We start from the raw sequence: 12,176 nt of genomic DNA, 5'->3' as shown, positions 1-12,176 counted from the left end.
AAGCGACCTAACAGCAGCAGCAGCATTAGGATTTATAAGATAAAGTAGGAACTTAAAGTTCCAGGAAAAAGATTAGACCTTTGGGGGTAAGGTTGCTTGTTCCTTTTAATCTCTTATTGTCTCTAAAGGTGGAAGGGGTAACTCAAATACAGAGAAAAGAAAACTCAACTCACACTGCTAAACAGATCCTTCAGATTCTTGATTCTGTCATAATCCACTGTTTCTAGAACTGTCGTGTATTTGTCTTTGATCTGATGATAATTCTCTTTATATTTCACCTACAGACAAAGAAGACAGGTTATTCTTTTCTATTATTTGACAACATGTAAGACAATAACAGCTTGTCCTGGGAGAGTTGTACATGGAAGACACACCTCACTGGCATTAATGCCACTTTGAAGAGCAGTCACGTAAAGTGGTGTGTCTGTGACCAGGTTATAATTCTTTAGATTTTCTTTACCTGCTGCTGTGTATAGTATCTGTGAAGAAAAAGAAAAGTTACTGAAAATGGTAAAATGCAGATCTGCCATTTGTGCCAACTTAGATGTACATTTCTGGGTTTCTGCTTTAATCTTAACAAAAAGGATAGGTTGGACAGTCCTGCAGACTTTGCCCAGCTGTCAAAACTAACAGTTTCTCTTGACCAAAAGTGGAGTCTGGATCTTTGCCAGGTCCCTCCTTCATCATGTTGTCTTTTCCTTGCTTATACTCTGTCCCTGACAACAGCCCTTCAATTTCAACATCCATCAGATAGCTGCCCTCCCCGAGATGAATTTCTGCTGTAAAGTTCTCCAAGTAACTACTTTTTACTTCAAAAGTTAAATACTTATGGTCAAAGTATGCATTTGGTTTCTACTCCCTACCAGTTAACCTGATCAACTAAGGTATACATGCTTGAGGGTAGTTCACTGTGAAATAGCTCCCAGATAACAGTCTGCTATAAACATCTATAGCCTTAAACCACAGGGGACACTCAAACTGAGGAAGGCCAGCGCAAGAGCCGGCTACCAGAAGAGGTTTTATTGGGCAGGGGTCTTTGGTTCCCTTAGACTGTGTACTGTCAGAGCCACTTTCTCCACCTGGGCACAGGGACAGTCTCGCTATCAGCTCACTGGGAGCATCATGGAGTCCATCAACCCACAATGAGCTAGTCCTAGGAATATGGCTCACCTGACTCTGGAGGTCATATGATTTCTTCGCATGGAGGATCTGGGGTGTATCCCAAACGTAACACCCAATGCCTTTCAGCCAATTCAAGTCATCTTTATACACATTCTGCAAGAAAGAAGGAACAGTGAAAGGTGACCGGTACTAACTGAACTTCCAATCGAGGATTTGATTTTCTCCTGTCAGCCTTTGGCTGTGCTTAGTATACTCAGCTGCCATAGGGTGGGTTTTTCAACAGCTGGAAGGTCTTTAATGCCCTAGTCTAAAGAAGTTTAGGAGGAGAGCAAAAGCTAAGCCCAAGGCTACTTGAGCGGGTTAGCCTACCTTTTCTCAAGGGGAACTTCCCAACCCAGGAATCAAACGGGGGTCTCCTGCATTGTAGGAGGATTCTTAACCAGCTGAGCTATCAGGGAAGCCCAATGCCCTAGCCTAAAGAAGTTTAGGAGGAGAGTAACAGCTCAGTTTTAGTCTAGTGTTGAAGAGATTAAATAGTTAACACAGGAGTCTCATTGCTCTGAGGGGATCTTTACACCAAAAAACGTCACTCCTGCCTCTTTGAATTGAAAAGCTCAGGGTTTAGGAATACAGAGACAACAAGGGCATGGGGGCCCGGGCAGGGCTGGGTGAAGGCTGTAACTTAATCAAGCTGCAGAAAGGACCTCATACATCACTCAAGATCTCCTGCGCGTGCCGGACCCGGACGACATTGGGTTCTTCTGGAAGAGACGTCCACTGGTGGAAGTAGTGTCGGTATTCCAGGTCACTGAGGATGTACTGGCACCTTTTAGCCAACACGTGATTCATCATATCTTGGGGGATATGGACATTTGCTTTGGTGTCCTCATAATGTCTTCTGTAGTTCAACTAAAGAATGATACACATTTAAAGACAAAAATAAGAAAGCCATTAAGCTATTCTGATCAATCTTTCCTAGAGTCTTATTTTCAATACAGATCAATATCTTTAGACTGGACCAAGGTTAAAAAAATGATACTTTAATATATTCTACTTCTTCAAAAATTTCCCATCCCTTTACTATAACACAAAGTAAAGAGGAACCAATCTTGTTTTCTCCTTTTTCCAAATACAGAGCCCACACTGTGTTTGGAGGAATGGGGGGAAAGGGTGAAAACAGATGGCTACCAAAGGGGTGCAGGGCTATGTGGCAGGGATGGGGGAAAGTCTCAAGACTGGTTCACTCCTCACTATCCCACCCCCAGCTGATTTTGAGACAAAGGGCAGATTATAAATAGGCAGAAGAGTAGTACACTGTGCAAATCCTCTTGTTAAAGTGAACTTTGCTTACCAAGCTCCTCATTTTTTGGAAGTCCAGACAGTGAACCACGTTGGGGAACTCACTGATTTCTTTTCCAGCCAGGTAGTGACCCTTCAGTTTCTCATACGTCTCTTTGTATTTCAGCTGTGAAGTAGGTACGGCATTGAGAATCACTAGGACTTTCCAACCAGTCCTTTGTGGCTAGAAAGACTCTCAAACTCAAGAAAGGAAAAAGTCCTACTGACCTCACTGTTCACAAAGTCAGCATGCTTGGCTCCCACAATGGGGATGTAGCGTTCGTCCAGGGTGTAGCCATAGGCCTTCGTTCCATCCCAGGCCCTTTTATACAGTATCTAGGACAAAGAAATGCATATCAACAAAACTTTGCATTCAACCTCTTCTAGATGTACTTGAAGGTAAATGGTAAAACCAAGGTAAAGTATTTATGTTTTAAGGCAAGGCCTAAATCTTCATTTATAGTCAATAGTGTCCCTACTTATGAACAGGATAGAGTTTTTGGACTAGTTGCAAATTAAACCTACTGACCCCGAGACATTTTATAATAGAGTTTAACTTTATTTACATTTCTAATAAAAGTGAAAACAAATTTGCACACAGGGAGAGAATCACCAAAGATTGCTTCCCATTCAGCATACACACACACCTTTTAGATAAGCTGAATTAAAATTTGGAGAGCAAGTCCTCCACTTGCTGGCTGGAAATATCTGGACATGATTGCTAACAAGGGACCACCCTTTCCTGTCTTCTTTCTGTTGGTAGCTGCTTGGTTCTACATGTGCCCAGAAGTGATATAGCACTTGTTACATTATTGTCTTTTTAAAAAATTATTTATTTTTAGTTGGAGGATAACTGCTTTACAATATTGTGTTGGTCTCTGCCATACATCAACATGAATCAGCCATAGGTATGCCTACTTCCCCTCCCATCTCCCATTCCATCCCACCCCTCTAGGTTGTCACGGAGCACTGGGTTGAGTTAGCTGAGTCACACAGCAAATTCCCACTGGCTCGCTGTTTTGCATATGGTAATGTATATGTTTCCACGCTTCTCCTTCAGTTCGTTCCACCCTCTCCTTCCCCTGCTGGGTCCACAGGCCTGTTCTCTATGTCTGTGTCTCCGTGGCTGCCCTGCAAGTAGGTCCATCAGTACCATCTTTCAGGATCCCATATTACGCATTAATGTACAATATTTGTTTTTCTCTTTCGGACTTACTTCACCCTGTATAATAGGCTCTAGGTTCATCCACCTTCTTATTTGTACATCATCTCCCTCACTTGCAGCTGCTCCTGAAAGTCTTATCTTATTGATCTTTAGCTCCTCAGTGTCTCCCTCAGTGCCTGGCACATCACAGGGCCTCAAACAATACTAGCTGAATAAATACTACTTGCTCTGAATAATACGCTATGAAATAAAAATAAATACAACAAAATAATAGGTCTCCTTATAAGTTCAGTCGTTCATAAAGTCAGCCAAGAGCATGCATGCTAACAAAAGCTTAAAATTCAGAACTGAGTTGTACATCACATAAAATAGAACTTACAGTACTGTAGAGTTTTTCCATGTCTTTGGAGTGGGTGATATATGGTGTATCTGGAGAAAAGATATACTTGCCCTTTATTAATTTATTAAATGTTTCTTTATATTTTACCTAAGGAGAGAAAACAAAGAGAACCTTTGATTATTCTAAATATATATTTAAAGTTTCACAAGATCTACCTAGCAAAAAATAGTTACATTTAGAGATTAATCAATGGGCTAAATTTCATTATATGATATATAATTTTTATTATAACTAACACAATGGAATGTTTGGGATAATAATTTAGATATTATCTAAAAGGGGTACAGTATATGTCCTACTAGTGACTTTTAAGACATTCTCCCCCAAAGATTTTCTTATAATTTACTCCCCATTTTCTTACAAACCATTATCTGGAGGTAAGGAAAGTCTGTTCAATGACAGTTAAGCTCTTAGTTTATATACCTTATTATACACAAAGAAAACTTACATCACTTTGATTGACTGAGTTAATCTTGGCGAGAACAATCTCTGGAGGATCCACCACACTTGTAAAGTTAGGATAGTTGGCAAGAGCATCTTTCTTATATTTTATCTGCAAAGGAATAGAGACAATTAAGATAGGTGGTCCCCTACAGGGTACCTATCCCCACATGGTAGGTAAGGAGGCCAGGCTTTATGTAGGAAGAAAAGGCTCTGCATACCTGATTCATCATTTCCTGGTTCCTGGTAACCCTCACATGGTCCACAGAATCCAGGGGGATCCAACCAATGCCTCGGAGCCACTCCAAGTCAGCTTTGTAGATATTCTGAGAGCAGAAAGGGAGACACAATGCAGGTGTAAATAACTCGGGCACATGAAATCAGGCAGCAGATTAGAAACAACTTTTTCAGAAGGTTTTTAAGGCTTTCTCTCTAGTGGCTATGTCTCATTGATTCAAACATGATTTCATCTGTACACTTGAGCAATATTTCTCATGGCTGTTATGAATGAGGAACTATGCAAGGTGATTTGAGAGATGAGTATAAAGTCTTTGAAGTGTAGAGAGAAGTTATCTATGAAGTAGACAGTGGTAGGTGCTGCGAGAGCAAGAACACTTAGATGCTGTGGGAGTTAAAGGTAGGGAACCGTTGTTTTCACCTGTGAGCATAAGACAAGGTTTTACCAAAGAAGTTATAGTTTTAGATGAACTTGATACATATAGTTATATAGAAATCTGTGGGGTATTCAGACTAAATAAAGGCAGTCACACAAGTAAATGCTCATGTCTTGTAGGGTTGGGGGCCACCCCTCCTGTCTGTCTTTACCCTCGCCCCCACTTCCTGGATTCTCTCAGGCCACCGCACGCCATATAAAGAGGAGGTGCTAATCTGATTCGAGTTCCACAAAGGTTATCCTGCTGCAGCCACCAGTGAGATGGGATGTTCAAGTTCAGTACCTGTGCTGCAGGCAGAATCTGACATCCTGTTTTGGTAACAACGAGAAGACCCAGGTAGGCTTAGCTCCTCGGTGCTCCTGAGCATCACATTAACGCATTGTGTTTCTGTTTCCTACGGACTACTGGTGGCAGGTAGAGATCTTGATTCAGGCTTCAGGGGGAGGTGACCTGACACACATTCTCTATCCCAGCTTTGCCAACCTCTGCATAAGGGCTTCTGGCCCTTCTGCAACTCATCAGTATGTTGTGTCCCTTTTGCTTTGATTCCTTGCAAGCAATTCCTTCATGAAAACCTTGAGGAAGGAGATGCTTGGCAAAGCAAGGAGGAGGCATTCCCAGGTCTTGACTACACTATCATGTAATATTATTGAAATCCCAAATCAATGTCAACTCCCGCCCAAGCCAATAATTATTTTAAGTCAGTTGACAATTTTCCATGCACATGTGAAGAACTATTGATGATAGAGATGGTACAGAATCAATTTTTTAAAACTTGACTTTGAACGTTATTCAGAAATGCACAGTCAGCAAGCAAAGCTGTCCATTACTGCTCCCAACCTTTCTCTACTTCATATCCAGCCTCAGTTCCCTTCTGACAGCAAACTATATATTTACGGTTATGAGTTTCAAAGACTGGAGGCTCGAAGTTAGTGCTTATGATCTGAGTAGACCACATGCCTCTAGATAATTAAGAGACAAAAATCACTTACATCACTCTGTAGGTCATAGGCCTTCCTTGCCTGAATAACATCATTTTGGTCAGGGTGACATATCCATTGGTGCAGGTAATTGCGGTAATCAATGTCACTGGCAAGGGCCTGTCCCTCCTTGGCTGCCAACACCGACACCATATCAGGAGGTATATGGATTTTGGCCTTTGTCTTATGATAGTTCTCTTTGTAAAGTCTGTCATTCTGAATCTGGCCTGCGTGCTCGAACCAAACCAGTTTAGGATCATCTCTCATCGTCGGGACACCCACATAATGACCTTTCTGCTTGACGTGTTCAGCTTTGTATTTCAGCTGGTGGGAAGAGGAACAGAGATTCCGTCAACTTAGACAAACACACAAGGCAGAAGGGGCTTGAAACATCAAGCAAGCTCAGGCCCCCAGATATTTCTGTTACTCTCACAAGAATAAATACGAAAAAAATTGAAATAGAGATAAAGACATTTCAATTTAAAAATAGAAAAATATACACTTACTTTCTAATTCTGGCAATATCTTATTTGAAGGCTTAGAGATTTTAGGGAAGCAGAGAATAGAAGAAACAAATAAAGACCTTAAACAATAGTTTTTGAAGCAGCAGAGAAAAAAAAAAAAAAAGATGAAGAATGCTAAGAGCCCACAGGAAAAGGACAAGAATGGAGCAGGTACTCTGGCCATCCCCAAGGCCAGCCAGGCCTGCCAGCCAACAAGGAGCTCTCCATGGTGCTATGTCTTAGGGTAACTGGGTCCCTGTAAGGGCAATGGCCAGCCTTTGCAAAGTGCACTTGTATCAGAATAACTTACCTCACTCTGAACATCACCAGAATGATGGGCATGAACAAATGGCACAGCATCTGGAGGCAAAATGTAACCGGTGGCTTTCTGTTTCTCCCAGCTTTCCTTGTAGAGATACTAAAAGACAGAGACATGACAAAGGGTTAAACCAAGGAGTCAGGATAGAGGGCTAAGTCTCCTACAGGTGTGTTATAGTCCTCCATCCTCACAGAAAGTGTCAGGTGTCCAGGCAAAATCCTTACCTGGTCCAGTATCCGGGCTGCCTCCTGGGCAGTATGCAGCTGAGGGGTTTCTGTGAGAGTGTACTTTGATTTTGTGTCATTCCAATCTTTTCGGTACTTAATCTAGAAATGAGAAGCAAGTTGGTAAGTTCCTCGATATTAAGAACACATAATGCTGTCCAAGCAGCTGCTAGCACCAGTCGTCTCAATATTTGCAATCCGTATCTCAGACAGCGATTGCACAATGAGTGTAAGGAAGCGGAAAAGCTTTGGAAACAACATCTTCCAAACCCAGAAATTTTACTATTTTAAACAATTTTTAACAGATCACCTTTATTTAAAAATTTAACCGAGCCGTTTTAGAACAACAGTCATGTACTTACATCGTTCAGGATTTCACCACTGTGTTTTGCTGTCACGTAATCAACTCTGTCATCCACAGGAGTAAAGCTGAGAGTTTCTATTTTTGTGCGATATTTTTTCTATGGGAAAGAAAATCTCTTTTAGACAACATTGTCTCTGGTCCTGAGCAAGATATGCTGCATTTAAGGGTGTGTCTGAACTAGAAGTGTAGAATGTCATATTTCAATGGCATCTTTTTGGCAATTTGGCTTTCTTCTTAGCATTTTATTTTTAAACAAATGGGTTGACATCTTATACCTTCCACAGATTTTAAGGTAGCAGGTTTGCTTAGCTCCCAAAATCATGTAATATATCATTACATGTACTCTGTGTGTGTATGTGTGTTTTTCAATTTTCAAACTTCTCTCACATGTATTGCCATTGAGGACTGAAGAAAATTTCCATTTATACAATTCCAAGCATCACTGAGTGGTCTTACATTCTTATGGGTATGGTCCCACAATGTGACAGGGACAGTACAGGATTATTTTGGAAAGGATAGCAATTGAAACTGTAATTGCTGATGGGGAATGACTGCATGTTAGCTGGTGTATTTTTGTTTAGTTTCTTAGGAAATGTGCTGAATGTCAGGATAAGATCTTGGAATACCTCATTGAAGATGTCTGCCATATGCTTGGCATGATTGACAGAAACAGAATCAGCTGGCATCCACCCAATCCCACGTAACCATTCCAAGTCAGCCTTGTAAATAGCCTGTGAAAATAAGACCAGGAAGAAGTCAGTAAGTCTGGTCACATTTGTTCTATTCATTGGTCTGATGGAGAAATGCAATTTAAGAATGACATACTCAAGCACCAGACAAGTAACTTAAGTAAATTAATGATGCGGCAGCATAATAAACTGGGGCCCATGTTTGCTATTTAAAGGGGTTTAGCCTTAATTTCGGAGAAGGCAATGGCAACCAACTCCAGTACTCTCGCCTGGAAAATCCCAAGGATGGAGGAGCCTGGTAGGCTGCAGTCCATTGGGTTGCTAAGAGTTGGACACGACTGAGCAACTTCACTTTCACTTTTCCTTTCATGCATTGGAGAAGGAAATGGCAACCTACTCCAGTGTTCTTGCCTGGAGAATCCCAGGAACGGGGAAGCCTGGTGGGCTGCCGTCTGTGGGGTTGCACAGAGTCAGAGATGACTGAAGTGACTTAGCAGCAGCAGCAGTAGCCTTAATTTAGCCCGAGGTCATGACTATCAATGGCTAGTTCATGTCTGGAGCTGCATCCTCTAATTTTTTTCCAACAAAATGGGAAATCCTAGGTTTGTATACAAAATTCCCTGATTTTAAAACTTAATTCAAAATTTAAAAACACTGTGTCAACTAAAACAGCATATCTATGCCTGTATCCTGTCCATGGACTGCCAATATTTTACTTACAATTTAAACTTCTGTTGCTTCTTAAGTTCTGTAGAAGTAATACTTTCAGAGTAGTTGTCTTTAACATGATACAATTAAGAACTATATTCAACTACCACTTATTTCCTTATCCTTCATGGTACTGGTGATTTTAATACCACACTATAAATTCTAACCAAAACCAAATTCTTGGCTGTATAAAGACATGGAGTGATGATGCAAGATTTAATGACATAAACTTTCTGGGAGTCCTGGGAAAATGATGAAAGAGTTCAGGCTAAAATGCAGCCCACTCACATCGCTTTGCAGATCGTAGGCTTTCCTGGCCTGAATCACATCGTTCTGGTCAGGCATGCAAGTCCACTGGTGCAGGTAATGGCGGTAATCGATATCGCTGACCAGAGTCTGGGAATTTTTAGAGTGCTCGATGGAAAGCATATCCGGGGGGCTCTGGAACTTAGACTTCCACTTGGCCCAGTGCAGCCGGTATTCTCTTTCATTCTGAATCTTGCCAGCTATGAGGGCCCAGCGGATCTTGTTGTCATCCCTGGCTGTGCGGGTGCCCACGTAGTGTCCCTTCTGCTTCTCGTGATCAAGCTTGTATTTATACTGGGGACAGAAAAACACAGCAGATGGATCACAGCACGAACTCTCTATGCACCTGGGGCGTTTGCACGAAAAACTGAGGAGTAAACAAGGCCACACTCACGTCACTCGCGATCTCCCTGGAGGCCTTGGCAGCCTGGATGGGGATGGCGTCCAGCCGGACGTCACAGCTCATCTTCATCTCATCCCAACCTTCACGGTAAAGTTTCTGAAGAGGAGGAAAAACAAGGTATTGTTCCCAGTTCAAACTCATCAGTGACTACAGGGGTTCAAGTGAAAATTAATAACAAAGGGGTACAGTTTTGAAGTCCTAGAACCAGTTTATAAAAAGAGAATAAGTGAAAGAATCATCATGGACCAGTGTACTGGAGAACAAAATCATGTCTGGAATCCAAAGATCTGGACTTGACAAGGCTTTTTCCTTTTTTTAATTTGAATTATAATTTCAATATAGTTGTTTATGGTTGATGTAAAAGGGTTTTGGTGCTTCTTGTATTGATAGCACTGGGATCAGTTTAAGTTCAAACATTAATGGGCTATTATTGAATTTCTTCATAATTCTACTTAATTCTTCATTTCAATTTCGTAATCTTCAGAATTATAAACTTTTTACATTCTGAAAAACAAGAGGGTTTTTAATTTGAAAAAGAAGGGCTTACATTTGAAAAACAACAGGGTTTTTCCCTCTCTACACAGTTTTTTTTTTTTTTTTTAGATCTTCTAATACAATTGTTGATGCATAGTGTTTGGGAGCGTTAGATCTTTTTACTGAAGCACTGATTGGAGATAATGGGCCACTTTCTAAGTGTATCGCTGTTGTGTTTGTAAAGAGAAGTCAATGAAAATAGTGACTGATTTACAGATAACTTTATAAATATATGTTCACATTTAAGTGGATAACTTCTGTATTAACAATGTTAGAAATAGCAGTAATTTAAATGTATAATTCAGAAATCAAACCTATCACCATTGTTCACAGCTTGAACAAGGCAGAAAGGAGAAGTGAATTTCAATTAGTTTCATGGCCTTTGCATTTTGAAAAATGAGTACTTAGATAGGATCTGTCCTTATAAGTATGGGAAAGTTTTATATGAATTTTCATTCAAGTTTTTGTATTAAGTTTGACTGGGCCTATTTTAATGCTGGACTTTTTTTTGTACAAAAGAAAGTGTTTTCCACATTTAAATGTATTATAATAGAGAATATTTAATGGAAATTTGTAATTATGTTATTTTAAATTTTTTGTATTTGTTTTATTACATATATTATTATACTATTTTTTCTTATGTGATATACTTTTTTTATGTGGTCAGATATAATTTTTATTTGAGCTACAAAAAAACTGGACTTAGGACCTAACTTCTTCACCTACTAACTGTGAGAATGTGGGCAAATTCTTTAATCTTTTTAAGCCTGAACTTTCCCATATGATTAAAAACGAAATAACACTGTCTTACCCATGTGATTGGTGTCAAGTTTAAATGAATCAATTTAACATGAAGTTGTTTGGTTACCCATAAAATTATATACAAATATTCTGAAAAAACTGCTTTCTAAATGCTGAAAATTACTTAAAATAGGGGACTTTATCAAGATTACAATACTAGCAACACTATGTATAAAGAAAGTGAATATTTTGTTTAGTATTCAGATAGGATGTTTGATACCTTCCAAAACAGAAGCCATTCTCATTAGTATCTAAATTTAACAACTTTACTTTTGGCATGGTGTCAAATACTAGTCTTGCTTATATCATGATACTAATGGTGTGTGCATGCGTGCTAAGTTGCTTCAGTTGTATCCAACTCTGTGCGACCCTATGGACTGTAGCCCACCAGGCTCCTCTGTCCATGGGATTCTCCAGACAGGAACACTGGAGTGGATTGCTATGCCTTCCTCCAGGGGATCTTCCTGACCCAGCAATCAAACCCACATCCCTTTACGTCTTGGCAGAGAGGTTCTTTACCAATAGTGCCACCTAGGAAGCCCAATATTAATGGTAGGGTTCTGGTATTTCCAGCTGAGAAATTTATCATGCAAAAGATAGCACATGAGGCTTTCCAGAATTTTTTTTTCCAAAGATGTCTATGGATTGGAAGGAAGAGGCTGATTCTACGCAGTGAAGAGCTGGCCGTCTTTCCATCCACTCACTTGGCAATAAGAATTTACTGCACCATATACTGTACCAATTCTAGTTCAAAAGAAGCATCAAAATTTTGCTTTCTTCCCAGCTCTTGGAAAAAATTAGCTCCTAAGAGGCTCATTACAATAAAGTTGGTGGTGCAGTACACACATGATGAGGAATCTTTACTTGGAAGACTCCTCTCACAAAGATTTATTATTTTTTGAAAGATAAAAGGTTCCAAGCCATGGTGGACTGTATTAAGACAGTATCCTTCTTCTAAGGTCATACTGTTCCACACACAGAAAAATCTCTGTGATTCATGAAGGTACTACCTTTCTTGAACTTTCTTAAACTGTGAAGCTACCCGTGTAACTGAATTCTTTCATTTTATCTAATAGAGTTTTAAGTTAATCTCTCCCTTTCCCCTGGTATACAATGATTTATTCTGCAAAGGATGATAATTCTGCCTTTTTATGATATTTTTTTCTTATCTTTACTCTTTTTTTTTTTCCTTTTTTTAGGGATGT

General features: G+C 40.0%; 1 protein-coding gene across 18 annotated transcripts in view; it reads right to left on the bottom strand.

Moving 5' to 3' along the window:
• The window catches only part of NEB (nebulin), a 219,245-nt gene that overhangs the window by 68,757 nt on the left and 138,312 nt on the right, over positions 1–12,176 (bottom strand). For all 18 annotated transcript variants that reach the window (XM_070768009.1, XM_070767914.1, XM_070767927.1 and 15 more), the window contains 16 exons: positions 9,628–9,732; positions 9,216–9,527; positions 8,157–8,261; positions 7,529–7,627; positions 7,167–7,268; positions 6,934–7,041; positions 6,133–6,444; positions 4,688–4,792; positions 4,474–4,578; positions 4,005–4,112; positions 2,689–2,796; positions 2,474–2,587; positions 1,834–2,031; positions 1,171–1,275; positions 375–479; positions 174–278 (listed from right to left, as the gene is read on the bottom strand). In XM_070768009.1, the coding sequence (XP_070624110.1) occupies positions 174–278; positions 375–479; positions 1,171–1,275; positions 1,834–2,031; positions 2,474–2,587; positions 2,689–2,796; positions 4,005–4,112; positions 4,474–4,578; positions 4,688–4,792; positions 6,133–6,444; positions 6,934–7,041; positions 7,167–7,268; positions 7,529–7,627; positions 8,157–8,261; positions 9,216–9,527; positions 9,628–9,732 (2,196 nt within the window). The remainder of the gene's footprint in view (positions 1–173; positions 279–374; positions 480–1,170; positions 1,276–1,833; positions 2,032–2,473; positions 2,588–2,688; positions 2,797–4,004; positions 4,113–4,473; positions 4,579–4,687; positions 4,793–6,132; positions 6,445–6,933; positions 7,042–7,166; positions 7,269–7,528; positions 7,628–8,156; positions 8,262–9,215; positions 9,528–9,627; positions 9,733–12,176) is intronic.

The sequence above is a fragment of the Bos indicus genome, chromosome 2 (assembly GCF_029378745.1).
Source record: "Bos indicus isolate NIAB-ARS_2022 breed Sahiwal x Tharparkar chromosome 2, NIAB-ARS_B.indTharparkar_mat_pri_1.0, whole genome shotgun sequence".
NCBI classification, from domain to species: Eukaryota; Metazoa; Chordata; class Mammalia; order Artiodactyla; family Bovidae; genus Bos; species Bos indicus.
This window is presented reverse-complemented; position numbering and strand designations above follow the sequence as displayed.